Here is a 13,558-nt window from a genome sequence, read left to right on the forward strand (position 1 = left end):
CCCGGGAGAAAGCGAGACTGTGAGTGGTTACTATGCTGGCCACCTCTTGCTCAGTTCATAGGTGAGGAAGCCAACAGGAACCCCACCCCCACCTCAAAAGAAAGGGGCCTGAGGTGGGTGCCTGTGAGGTTGCGGTTACACAGAGGCCAGCATCACCGGGACGGCAGAGGGACCAGAATCCAGGGTCAGAGCATTAGATGAGAATTCCCGAGACCACTGCAGACACAGCAGGGGACCCACCACCCACCGTTTATTTATCTTGGGGACCTCAGCCTCATGTCTGGTCTTGTGGCCCTGGTACCCCACGGCCCCAGTTGCTCCAAGTCCTCTGCGGTTGGGCGTTGTCTTCCTCCTTGCAGAGGTACATCGACGGTGGCTTCACGAGCATGCAGCCCTGTGCGTTCTGGACGGACGCCATCACCATCTCTACCTTCAGCAGCCAGCAGGACATCTGTCCCCGAGATTGCCCCGCCATCTTCCATGACTTCCGCATGTTCAACTTCTCCTTCCAGTTCTCCCTGGAGAACATCACCCGCATGACGCACGCGCTGTTCCCGCCAGACCTGGTGGTGAGGGCCAGGAGGGTCAGAGTGGGATCTAGAATAGAGGGAAGCCTTGACTTTGTGTCTCCCACCCCCACACGGTCCAGGGTTTTGCCGTGTTTTTAAAGGGTTGCTACAAACAAACAGGGCTCACAACCGGCAGAGGGCTTGCCTAGCATGCTTGAAGCCTGGGTGGGATCCCGGCGCTGTGCAAACCCAGCCCAGTGGTGCACATCTGTAATTCCCGTACTGGGGAGGTGGAAGAAGGTGGATTAGGAGTTTAAAGTCGTCCTTAGCTACATATGGAGTTTGAGGTTAGCCTGGACTACATGCCACCCTGTCTCAAAACAAACAGAATCCTGTGGCAGCCTGTGGTCAGCAAAGACCAAATGTTCCCAGTTCAATACTCCTCAGAAAGGGCTTTGTGGGGGACTCTCATGCACCCCTCCCAACATCCTCTGCAAAGATACCATCACTATCCCCGTTTGACAGGTGGAGAAAGTAAGGCCGTGAGGGGTTACAGCTTCATAGTCAATGAAGGGTAGTGCTGGGACTTGAACCCGGACCCCAAACTCTATCCTTCCCATGACCCCCGTATGGGTCTCTGGTTCCCCAGAAATGCCCCCACTGTTTCCTACAGGGGAGGTTGTTGACTGACACCTGACACTCCCCCTGAGTCAGCAATCGCTTCCTAGTTCTCCTGGAGAGTGGGGAGTAAGGTCCAGAGCTTGCTGACATGGCCTTGGGTGGTGGGGGGAGGGGTTGGGGGGGTGAGTGGGGTGGGGGGTGTTTCAGCATGTAAAGCATGCCTGTGGTGGGGCAGTGAGTGACTCTCTTGGTGGCTGCAGCCGGCTAATCTTCCTGTGTCACCACCTAGATCCTGCAGGGTTACTACTATCGGGGATATGACGATGCGGTCTCATACCTGCGGAGGCTGAGTGAGTAGCTGGGACCCGAGGAAGGGAGGACAAGGGGCGTGGCGGGGCGGGGGTGGGAGGGCAGGGGGCGTGGCGGGGGCGGGGTGGGAACGGAGGAGACCCAGCAGCGTGCCCTGCCCAAGACGGGCCACTGTGGCTGCCGGTTGACTATGAGACAGTGTTTAGGATATTTCTAAACACGTATCTGTGAAATTGAAAACAAAGCCGGGGTTGGAAATGCATCTCGGTTGGTGGAGTGTTTGCCTGGCATGCCCAAGCCCTGGGTTCAATCCCCAGCACTGCGTAAGACGGGTGGTGCATGAATTGATGCTGGCACCCGGGAGAAGGCTGGAGGATCAGAAGTTCAAGATCATCCTTGGCTATACAGCTTCTCCCAGGCCAGCCTGGGCTGCTCAGGACCCTGTGTCAAGTAGATGTGACTAGTTACATCTGAGTGACATGCCGATCAGCAAATCAAAGGGGAGAACCATTGTCCTTTGCTGTCTGGGCCCAACCCGTGTCTCCTCTAGTCTTTATGGGATGAATAGAGTAAATACCGAGACTAAACACTCAAAGGTCATGGTATGGCGAGTGTCCTTGGGGGAAAGAGACCAAAGACCTGTCTGGACTCGGGGTTAACTCCTTAGAGTACAGTTTCAGATGGAGGGACTCCAGAGCCAAGGATGCTTACCTAACGCTGTCCCAGCCCTTTTCCGTGTCATCTTTGGGTAGCTGTATAATTTTTTGTTTTTATCACAGTCTCATGGAACGCTTGGCTTCATGCCTTTGAGTTCCAAGTGTTTCTTATTCTGACAAGGCTATGCTCTATGACTTAAAAAAAATACCTTGGACTGGTTGGTGGCACACACCTTTAATCCCAGCAGAGGCAGGCGGATCTTTGTGAGTTCGAGGCCAGCCTGGTCTACAGAGTGAGGTCCAGGACAGGCTCCAAAGCTACAGAGAAACCCTGTCTCAAAAAAAAAGTCTCAGAAAAAGAAGGATTTGGGGGGTGAAACTAAGGGTTGAATGTTATTTTCTATAATATATACTAGAATGTATACTAGAAATACATTCTTTCTTCAGATTTGTTTCCTGCTTCTCCAGTACCCTTACCCTCTTTCCTTACTTTGTCCATCCAGGGATTGAGAAAACAGAATGATGGGAGGAAGGGGAAACGAGGGAGGGAAGAGGAGCGAGAGAGAGAGAGAGAGAGAGAGAGAGAGAGAGAGAGAGAGAGAGAGAGAGAGAGCAAGAGCGCTTCCCAGCCCCACCCCAAGCTGTGTGTCCTGGGAAAAACCACTTCCGCTCTCCTGACATCATGAATTCATGCTAAGGAGCAGTGTTTAGCAATGGGTCTCTTGGAGCCTCTTTTCCCGTCTGTCAAGGGAGGGGGTAGCAATGGTAGTGACTACTTCCGAGAGTTGTACTGTGAGTACGGAAGGCACATGGATGGTGGCTTCTCATCAGAGTCCTGCACCCCTGTTTCCCCCAGAGCCTGGAACCCTCAGCCACAAGCTGGGAGCCCCCCACTCTCTCCTGGCTGATGCTGTTTGTCCGCGACTTGAGGTCGGGAAGATCATGTGATTTGATGCTTAGATTTTGGAGGTGACTCCTTTCCCCCACACCCCCTCTGCACCCGAGGCACAGTTTAACTTAACTACCTTCGAAGGTGTCTGTCCCGCTCTTGCAAAGGAAGCCCGGGTTCTTCCCAGGCGCCTTGTGATGCGCGGATCCCCCGCCAGATGGCGCCAGCGCACACGCATGCGTCCCTTCCTCACGCAAGGCCTCTAGGATTTTTCTCCTGGTACCGAATATGACCAGGAGCTGCTGGGACCCAGAGCCATACTACCGAGTCCCCACCCGCCGCTAGGAAGCTCTCAGATTGTTCTCTGCTTGCTGCGGGGGCGGAAGCAGTCATCACACACAGACCGGTGCTACCTGGACCCCACCTCCCTCCCTTGCAGAAGCTCTCACCCACCCAGATACTCCTGCAGCTGGGAAGTCACTGACCCAGGCTGCTCCCTGACAGGGAGAGGCAGGGGCTGAAGGATGCCAGTCTGCACCCAGTTGTGGCCGGCAGCCCCCACTCCCCACTCCCTCAGACAAGGTCCTCCTACACAAACACCATCGCTCACCTCCAAGGGGTTCTGGAGAGGCTGGGCTGGGCTCTGTCAGTGCTGGCCTAGCCTGCTTGAGAACCTGGGTTTAATTTCCAGTACTTCATAAACCTGGCAGGGTGGTACACGAGGTAATCCCCAGAGCTGGGGTCAGAAGTTCAAGGTCATCCTTGGTATGTGATAAGTTTGAGGCCAGACCAGCCTGGACTACATGACACCCTGTTTCAAAAAAGGAAAGTTTCCTGGGGCCCCCTTATGATTCCCCGCCCTCCCTCACTTCCTCATCGCCAAATCCCCCCTTAATCTGTTCTCTGTCTTCCTACCTCAGCTCCCCAGGGCTGGGACAACACTGTGCGCCGCCACAGCCGGCCACGTGTCGTGTTTATGTAGATTTTTTGCACACACCCTCATAGCAGACAACGAGCGCACCACGTCTGATGTGTTGTGTTTCTCCTAGACGCTGCGTACCTCGACTCTCCCAGCAAGAGAGTGATTTTCCCGAGGGTAGAGGTGTACTGCCAGATAGAGGTCGCCCTTGGCCATGAGCCCCCAGCTGAGCAGGGCCACCGTGATGATCCCTCACAACGGCACGAACAGGTGGCTCCCGGAGAGGACAGAAAGGACAGCCCGTCCCCAGCTTCCCCATCAGTGCAGACACCTGAATCCAGGGACCAGGGGGCTGTGGAGTCACCACCCGGTGCATCATCTAAGCGGTTACCCGCATCACCCTCGGCCCCGCCCCACCCAGGCCCAGTGGTGAGGCCCGAGCTGGCCGCTGGCCCCAGGGACGTTGGCCCCAGGGACGTTGGCCCAATAAATCTTCAAACTGCAAACCCGAAGCAAGGGGTGAAGGACGGCCGTCAGCTGGACGTGGCCGCCACCGCCGCCACCGCTGCTGCCACCGCCCGAGGCACAGACAGCTCGCCCTCTGTGTTGCACACCCCGCTGTCACCTGCAGACAGGCACAGCTCGGAGGCTGGGTCCCCACTGCCTGTGTCATCGCCCGAATCCCTTCATCATTCGGGACTGCTGCTCAGACACCCCCAGGCAGCCACAGAAGCCAGGACAGACCCCGGGCCCCTGCCCTCAAGTGCCTTGGCGCCACCTGCCCTGCCACCTGTGGAGGAGCTGGGTCCCCAGCAGCCCACAGGTGTGACTCTCCCCCCTCTGGCCCTCAGGGTAGCAGCTAGCTATGTGGAACTGAGAAACACCGGTTGGTGCATGTACCCAGCACCACTGACTGGCTGGAATAAAAACAAACCTTTTGGGGGTGGGGATTTTTCGAGCCAGGGTGTCTCCGTGTAGCTCTGTAGACCAGGCTGGCCTCGAACTCGCAGAGACCTGCCTGCCTCTGCCTCCCGAGGGCTGGAGTTGAAGGGGTGCTGCGTCTCAACGTCTGGCATCTTTGCTCGTACTTGTTACTTGCAAAAACTACCCAGTACCCCCAGCCTGCCACCCAACTCACACCCGTGTGTTCACTCCGGCTGCAGGGCCCCAATCCTCTTCACCGCTGGCAAGCTCGACGGCACCGGACACCAGGAAGCCAGCATCCCAGAAGCCTCCGGCGTAAGTTTCTCCTTCCCCAGGGCATGTTCCTGCCTTTGCTCAGGGGAGGCCCCAGCTAAGTGATGTTTCAGCCCTCCTGGCTGCCCGGACACTGCCCAGCTCTCGCAGTCCACGGGGCCCAGCTCTCGCAGTCCACGGGGCGACGGTTCACCCTTTGCTCCCTCTGCCCTCCCGCAGCGAGGCACCATGTGGAGCTTGCCTGTTGGTGGCGGGGATGCCATCCTCTGCCTCCCTCCTGCACTCACTGGGCGCTCCCTGTTCTAGGGCAATGGGGGCGTGTGCACTCCTGGTCCGGGGTCTTGTTTTGGGTGAAGCCACAGTTGGGAAGGCCTACCAGGCACACCGTCCTAGCCTGAGGTGGCCCCTGGTGGCGTGGGGGAGCTCTCGTATCTCTGTTGAAGCTGGCACGGCGGTGCATGGCTTTAACCTAGCACCGTGACCTTGAAGTGACCGGGAAGGGCTGAGCACAGGCAAGCCTGCATTCGCTACCCGCTGCTCTCCACCACGGGTGCGGTGAGACAGGCTGTTCCGCCTCCATGCTGCCTTCCTCCACTTCCTCTCAGTGATGGACGGTGACCTGGAACTGTGAGCCAAATACACCCTTCCTGCCTTAGGTTGCCGTGGTCAGGGTGTTTACCACACCCTCACACGGAGAGAGAGTGCCTCAGCTGTCTGGGTTGTGAAACCCACACTTTCCAATATCTCTGCAGGCAGGACAGGCCTAGCGATCTGTAGTTCTTAAAGATCCCTGGGAACTACATTTCCCAGGCTCCCTTGCTGATTGGGTAACTGCCCCCTCCCACTCCCCGACCTGGGGGGATGGGGGGGTCAGTCACTCCCTAGGGGAGGGAGTGAGAATGTGAGAATGAGGGGACGAGAGACGGAAGAGACGGAGACGAGGCAGGATTCTGATCAAGTCTCGTTTATTAAAAGCACCAACAGGGCTTAAGTAGGTCGGCGGCTGAAGGGCGGGGGGGGGGCAGAAGTTCTCCTTGGCAGGGTGTGTGTCAGGGAGCCATGTCTGCAGCTGGGGAGCCTGGAGCGCAGGCCTGGAAAGCAAGCGGACACAGAACTGGACACCTAACCGCGTGTCAGTCTCTAAGAGTGCAGTGGGGATATTAAGATGGCTGTCACTAAGCTGTCCTTATTCAGGGCCCTCCACAGGTGACAGCTGGATTGACCAGTGAAAGGCACCCACCTCCCCTTTCTTTTAGAAAAGCAGCGTGGAAACCATCTGTCCTTTTATTCTATCGTTGCATCTGGGTCTCACTCCGTAGCCCTGGCTAGCCGTGGGCTGGCAGCCCTGCCTGCCTCCGCATCCTGTTTATCAAGATGTCCTGCATTCCCCCACTGCGTGTGATTCTAACTCTACAGCTGGGGGAAGGGGGGAGGGGGAAGGGGGGTGTGGCTGGAGAGATGGCTCAGTGGTTAAGGATACAAACTGTTCTTAGGGAGAACCTGATCCAAGTTCAGATCCCAGCACCCACATTGGGCAGCTCACAGCAGCCTGTAGCTCCATCTCCAAGGGATCTGATGTCTTCTTTTGTCTCCATGAATGTATACTTACATAAGGACACACATACGTTTAAAAAAAATCTTTAAAAACCTTTGACAGTATTATTATGTTTGTGTGACTTTAACCTCTTCGTATCTACGTTCAGTAGGTAAAAGGTTGGGCTTTGTCTCCTTGGCCTGGTGCCGCCCAGATAAATAGTTAACAATAATCAGGAATGTTTGCTGGGCTTTAATCCCAGCACTTGGGAGGCAGAGGCAGGCGGATCTCTGCGTGTTTGAGACCAGCCTGGTCTACAAGAGCTAGTTCCAGGACAGCCTCCAAAGCCACAGAGAAACCCTGTCTCTAAAAAAACAAAAAGAAAAAGTGTAAAGAGAAACCTTTTCCTCTGCCAGCCGCTTTGGTTTTACCCTGCCAGCGTTGTAGTCCCCAAATAAACACACAGGAGTCTATATTAATTATGAAGCTGTTGGCCTTGCTTGTTTCTTACTGGCTAGCTCTGATTTAAGTAATTACCCCATAATTGTTAATCTAAGTATTTCTTTTACCGGAGAACTTTCCGGGCTTCCTACCCCATGGCGTTACATCTTGACTCTCTGTGTTTCTCCTTCCCAGAGTTCTCCTGGACTCCTAGTCCCACCTATCTAGATTCCTATTGGCCCAACAGTGCTTTATTGACATAATCACAGGACTTCCCACATCAAAAAAGAAAAAAAGAAAGAAATGTTGCTGGGGAACTCCAACCTTGGCCAGTACCACTGGGTGTCCTGAGCTGGGCCAGGACACTGCTGGTGGCAGACACTGTTCAGGCCATAGCCTGAACCTCCTTGGTTCTTTGCCCAGGGACTGTCCTGCTGTGGATTCAAACAGAGCAAACAAGAAGTTCAAGAAGAAACAGAAGACAAATTCGACCAGAGACTGTTTCCAGAGAAACCTTCGGTCCAAGAAGACAACTAGCAAACCGCAGTAAGTGTCTAACACTCGTGGTTGATGGACGGGGAGTCCTGATCTGCCTGCAAGCTCAGCGCTTGCGGTTAGGACATCTGGGCTCTCTGAGTCTCCGTTTTCTGACCTGCAAAACAGGTGTGTGTGTGTGTGTGTGTGTGTGTGTGTGTGTGTGTGTGTGTGTGTTAGAATATTATTTTCAAGTGTGTGACTTTTGTTTATGCCACATTTGTTTAACTCCGTGAAGCTGTGGTTCTTTGCCTGCCTAAAACACCTGATTGGTCTAATAAAGAGCTGAACGGCCGCTATCAAGGCAGGAAAGAGGAGAGGTGGGGCTGCCAAACAGAGAGGATAAAGAGAAGGAGAAACAAGGAAGAGAGTAAGAGAACAAGGGAGTGAGGGTATCAGGAGCCGCCGCCCAGCCATTTTCCAGAGAGGGCAAGCGGCTCCTCAGGGGCCCACAGCAGGTGAAAGCGGGGTTTGGAACGCTAGCTGATCCTGGTTCCCCCCACATGTGTCCTTGGCTTCTGGAACCCAGGCCTGCTCCTTGCCCACTGGACTTTCCTGTCCTCTCCACTTCTAAGACAGTTTGGGTCACCTACAAGCCTCATCCCAACCGGATCCAAGAATTCAGCTGCTCTGAGGTATGGAATCCCTCTGGGTGTCCCCCAACGGTGACCCTGCGTCTCCGGCTCCATCCTGAGCATGTCCTCTGGCTTCTTTTCCGTCCTTCCTTCCTGAAAGCCATCATCAGCTCTAGTGTATTGTGTAATCAAAGGACATCTGGGAGCCAGGTGTGGTGCTCACATTTAATCCCAGCACTTGGGAAGCAGAAGCAGGTTGGATCTCTGTGAGTTCAAGGCCAGGCTGGTCTACAGAGTGAGTTCAAGGCCAGCATAGTGAGACCCTATCTTAAAAACCAAAAAAAAAAAAAAAAAAGGAGAGAGAGAGAAAGAGACTCAGAGAGAGGCAGGAGGGGTCAGCGGATGCTGGAGGAGGTGGTAACACACACTTTTAATCCCAGCACCCGGGAAGCAGAGGCAGGTGGATTTCTGTGAGTCCGAGGTCAGCCTGGTCTGCATGTCAAGTTCCAAGACAGTCAGGGCTATGTAGCAAGATCCTGTCTCAAAAAATAAATCCGTACATACATAAATAGAATGAAGAGAGCTGAAGAGAAGCGCACAGATAACCTTCAAACTGAACCCATGTGTCTATGACCCACCTGCATCTGTACCTGGCATAGCACGCTAACCACACACTGAACTGAGCAGCCTGGAGACCACCCCCACCTCCCTGGAAAACAAGTATCAACTCATCTTTTGTAGATGGAATAGCATTTCAAACACCTTTTTAATCACTTCCTCCCTGGGACTCCCCTTGGCAAAGCAGCTAAGGGGTCTGGGATAATAAAGTGAACCCCTAAACTGGCTTTTGGGACAATCCCAGATCCGTGGTTTTGGTCTAGTGAAACAGAGGGAACGTCTGGGTGGAACTAACTTCAGGATGTCCTAGGTAGGGGCACTCAGAATGACAACTCTTTGTCCTTTCTTAGGGAGTGGGTGTACAGAACTCCTAGACTGAATCAGGAGAGACCCCAGTGACCCGGAGCCTGGGTCCAGCCTTCCACCCACACCCAAGGCTGCCAGTCGGGACCAGGGGGTAGCCTTGGCTATCCAGCACTGCAGAAGGTCTGCTCCCCCAGTGTGTGTGTGCTTGTCTGACGCACCTCCTGCCCAACAGAGTCTCTGTTTATAATCGCTGGAACCCTTCTGAAGCTGTTTCCTGGGATCCCCAAGAGAAGGACCTGACCAGCGCTCTGGGTTTCAGGATTTTTTTCAACTCCCTCTCCCTGGAACTCTACAGCTCAGCCATGCAGACCAGCAGCCATGGGCTTTCTCAGTCAAGGACCAAAAATGTCCCTTCCCTCAGCCCCAGTGAGGGAAAAACGTCATTCACGCAGCTGTGACAGTAATCTCAAGGAAGACATCTTCAGTCTCATTGGGTGACACTTTGGGGGACATGTGAAATTAAACATCTGCTCTCAAGCTGGCATGGGACAGCACCCCCAAAATTGCTTGTTCAAGTTCTTGAGGGTAGAGATGAGTTGAGAGAAGGGTTCCTCGGGGAGCTGCCCGATGAGTTGAGAGAAGGGTTCCTCGGGGAGCTGCCCGATGAGTTGAGAGAAGGGTTCCTCGGGGAGCTGCCCGATGAGTTGAGAGAAGGGTTACTCGGGGAGCTGCCCGATGAGTTGAGAGAAGGGTTCCTCGGGGAGCTGCCCGATGAGTTGAGAGAAGGGTTACTCGGGGAGCTGCCCGATGAGTTGAGAGAAGGGTTCCTCGGGGAGCTGCCCGATGAGTTGAGAGAAGGGTTCCTCGGGGAGCTGCCCGATGAGTTGAGAGAAGGGTTACTCGGGGAGCTGCCCGATGAGTTGAGAGAAGGGTTCCTCGGGGAGCTGCCCGATGAGTTGAGAGAAGGGTTACTCGGGGAGCTGCCCGATGAGTTGAGAGAAGGGTTCCTCGGGGAGCTGCCCGATGAGTTGAGAGAAGGGTTCCTCGGGGAGCTGCCCGATGAGTTGAGAGAAGGGTTACTCGGGGAGCTGCCCGATGAGTTGAGAGAAGGGTTCCTCGGGGAGCTGCCCGATGAGTTGAGAGAAGGGTTCCTCGGGGAGCTGCCCTCCAGAGGGCACCAGCCAAGCCTCTGTTGTCTATGGCTCTTGTCAACCCAGGCAAGAATGAGACCCCGGCCACAGTTGAGCTAAACTTGAAGGAAGCTTTATTAAAAGCAGGTCACAATGATGGACACTGGCCAGGTCCATACCTGGGCTTTCCACAGAATGGCCATGGATTGCCTTAGTCCAGTGCGTATAGGGGCAAAGCCCACAAGTGTATGTGCTTCCTTCATCCTATCAGGGGCAAGCATGTATCATGACGTTCTCCTGCCTAAGCACCTCCCACCTACGTGTGTGACCCAGCACATCCTGTACAGTTGGGGCAACCAGGCTTGTTGACAGAAGAGAAAACACATGGCTTGTTATCTTACATGAACAGCAGCCCCCAGCATTTCAGGAAGTGTTTCTGTCCTTGGGCAAGTGGGACTTACAGGTTAGAGGTATTTTCCTTTTGTTGACCAATTAAGCATGGTAATTTATACTTGAAAATAGCCCTCACAAAAACAGGGGCAGGGGCATCTGAACATGAGAGGAGGTGGGGGCGGGTAGGGGTGCCAGGAGCCAAGAGGCAAGGAGGCCAAGGGGTAAAAGGGTGAAAAGACCAGGAAGCCCAAATGGTTGGATTATATGGGGAAGGGCAGCCCAACCCCTGGACTGGGGCTTTCAGGGTAAGGGGTGGGGTACGCTAGCCAGGAGGAGCCTGTAGGGAATGAGCTAGGAGGTCCTGGTGACCAGGTCTGCTTTGGTACTTTAATAGGCTTCCCAGCCCTTTCTTTGTCTGGGTTTGAGACCTAACAAGCACTGCCTCGGGTTGAAGCCATCCAGAGCCCCCCAGGCTCAGCTGACGTGGAGCACAGATGCACCAGGCTCTGGGCAGGTTGGGGTCCTGGCTGGCCTGCACCCCACACTTGCCCTTCTCTGAACCCCTTGGTCTCTGCAAACACTGAGCGTAGGAAGGACGGCTTGGTTTGCTAACGTCTGCTGTGAAGAAAAACTGTCCTGCGGCTTGCTGCAAGGTGGTCGCTCTGGCTAGGATTTGGAGGATGGGGATCTCGCTGTTAAGTCTCCACATTCCCAGCCTGTCCAGCAGATGTGCCCGCAGCAGCTCCCTAAAAAGGAAACCACCCCAGCCAGGAGGCCCGGGCTACCCACAGGCTCCAGTAGCATTTGCTTAACAAATACTCAAATGCAAAAGCTAGAGCCCAGGCTGGACTTGGCCACTGAGGGCCGGGGGATAAATGTAAGCACAGAAAGGGACCCCGAGGCAAGGAGGCCTTGGAGGAGCCTAAACTTAATGGTGGTTTCAGGGAACAAAATGAGCGCTTTGAAAGGCTAGGGAGAGGGAGGTGGTGACTCAAATCTAAGGAGCAGGAGTTAAGGTCATCCAAGGCTACACAGTGAGTTAGGGACTTGCTTGGGCTACATAAGACTCTGTCTCAAACGGGATAGCCTCCTTACCACCCACTGCCAAAATAAAATCAAGATCCTTGGTGACTGACAGGGCTATCCCGGCGATCCAGTGCTATAAGCCAGGAGAGGCAAGACCTGGAGGTTGGCATGGCCGCAGTCCCCAAGGCACAGCTTCCATCTAAGCGTGAGGACCTTCATCAGCAGGAGAATCCGTCTCAGCCCAGAAATGCCAATTCCCTGGCACAGGGGGACGCGGCACCCATTAACTGTCTTCCCTCACAGCCAGTGTATGAAGCCTAGATGCTTCCAACGTCACCGTTGTCCCAAGGGTCCCGAGCCCCTTGTAGATTCTCTTGGCTTGTGTTAATTTCTCCTGTTTCGAGTTAATGAAGAGAGATCTTTGTACTAGTTCCAGGATTGGCAGATGAAACACAGGATGCCTCATGACTGGAAATCTCTGGTAAACACGGAGCATTGAGCGCCCAAAATTACAGTCATTTGCCTGAAATTCTGTCAAGGGCCATGAGGAATGCAGCAGGATAACTAACACTCAACAGGCCGACCTGGGAAGGTTGTGGGGCCACGTCATCTCTTCCCTAAGAATGGCTGTGGATGACTCCCGCTGCTTGTGTGCGTTTATCTCGTGAAAATAGTCCCTCTATTGGGTCCATACATCTGTGGGAAGTCAGGAGGATGACTTCCTTTGGCTGTATAATCTTGACATATAGAATTTATACTGGGTGCTTTTGTGTTCTCAAATAGGTCCCAGAGAAAGGAATTCCTCCTCACTGGGGAGTCAGCAGTAAGAGTCTCAGCATTACACAGCCTTAGCTTTTCCCTTTGGTATAGCGCTGAGAAGCTCCCTTTAATCAACTGATGTTGGGCAAAAATGCTAATGTGGATCAAATGGCACCCTTTCTCCTCCCTAAGTTCCGTGACTCTGTTCTCGGAAACGGAAAGCAAAACTCAGTGCATAGAAAGCATAGAGCTACAGCGTTCCTCTTTTTCTGCGTTTGCCAGTTACAAACGTCTAGCTTAATTAACCACACAAGCATAGCTTTACAGGCTAACACCCTTCTCCCTCCTTAGAAATCATAGCCCTTAACCCTCGCCACCTCGTAAGCCGTGCCCAGATGCTTACAAGCCACGTCCCCTCTGATCTGACCATTTTGTCAGATCGTACCTGCAATCCTGGCCTGAGATATGCATGCCTGGTGTCCTTGATATTGCTGAGAACTGCTAACTGTGTGTCTGTGTGGGCTATAAACTGGGAACCTTGTGGAATCTGAGAACTTTTGGAGAAAAGTTTTGAAGGGAGAACTTTAGGGGGGACAACTTTTCTTAGAAGAATAAAGAGCTGGCGAGCTCCTTTCAGTCAGCCCTACCTGCTTGCTGTCTGGCCAGAACCCCGAGACAACACCGAGGCTGGAACTTGGAGGTTTAACTTCAGATTTGCTGGGCAGCCTGTATTCTCACTTGCTAACTCTGCTGACTTAGTCCCTTTTAATCTCTTCTTCCCTTTGTTTTCTTTTTTTGTAGTTTGCTTTGTTTTGGTTTCTGGTTTTTGAGACAGGGTTTCCCTGTGTAACAGGTCTAAATGTCCCAGAACTCGCTCTGTTGACCAGGCTGGCCTCGAACTCACAGAGATCCTCCTGCCTCCGTAGCCCAAGTGCTGGGATTAAAGGCATGGGCCAGCACACCTGGTCCTTCAGCCTGCTCAGTGACTGGATTTATTTTGTAGCCCAGCTCATACTGGGTAGTGTTGGGTCTCAAAGAAGCCAGGGACAGGTAGCTAACTGAGGTGCCTGCTTAGCATATCAAAGTGGAGACTTCCCTCAGTCTCTACCCACACGACCTGACAGAGTCATCCCAGCGACCTT

The 13,558-nt window shown here is 53.8% G+C and overlaps 1 protein-coding gene across 5 annotated transcripts in view; it reads left to right on the top strand.

The window, feature by feature from the left end:
• Window positions 1–13,558, top strand: part of Pnpla1 (patatin like phospholipase domain containing 1) — a 41,060-nt gene that overhangs the window by 21,074 nt on the left and 6,428 nt on the right. Inside the window, exons 4-10 of one of the 5 annotated variants that reach the window (XM_040732250.1) lie at window positions 360–569; window positions 1,420–1,480; window positions 4,034–4,726; window positions 5,067–5,142; window positions 7,499–7,621; window positions 8,115–8,244; window positions 8,757–9,040. In XM_040732250.1, coding sequence (XP_040588184.1) covers window positions 360–569; window positions 1,420–1,480; window positions 4,034–4,726; window positions 5,067–5,142; window positions 7,499–7,621; window positions 8,115–8,244; window positions 8,757–8,771 — 1,308 coding nt within the window. In that variant the 3' untranslated portion in view covers window positions 8,772–9,040. Of the gene's footprint in view, window positions 1–359; window positions 570–1,419; window positions 1,481–4,033; window positions 4,727–5,066; window positions 5,143–7,498; window positions 7,622–8,114; window positions 8,245–8,756; window positions 9,041–9,152; window positions 9,672–13,558 lie in introns of those variants that run through there. The other 4 variants (XM_040732249.1, XM_040732251.1, XM_021235818.2 and 1 more) reach the window with 4 other exon arrangements.

The sequence above is a fragment of the Mesocricetus auratus genome, unplaced genomic scaffold (genome assembly GCF_017639785.1).
Source record: "Mesocricetus auratus isolate SY011 unplaced genomic scaffold, BCM_Maur_2.0 Super-Scaffold_100027, whole genome shotgun sequence".
Classification (NCBI taxonomy): domain Eukaryota; kingdom Metazoa; phylum Chordata; class Mammalia; order Rodentia; family Cricetidae; genus Mesocricetus; species Mesocricetus auratus.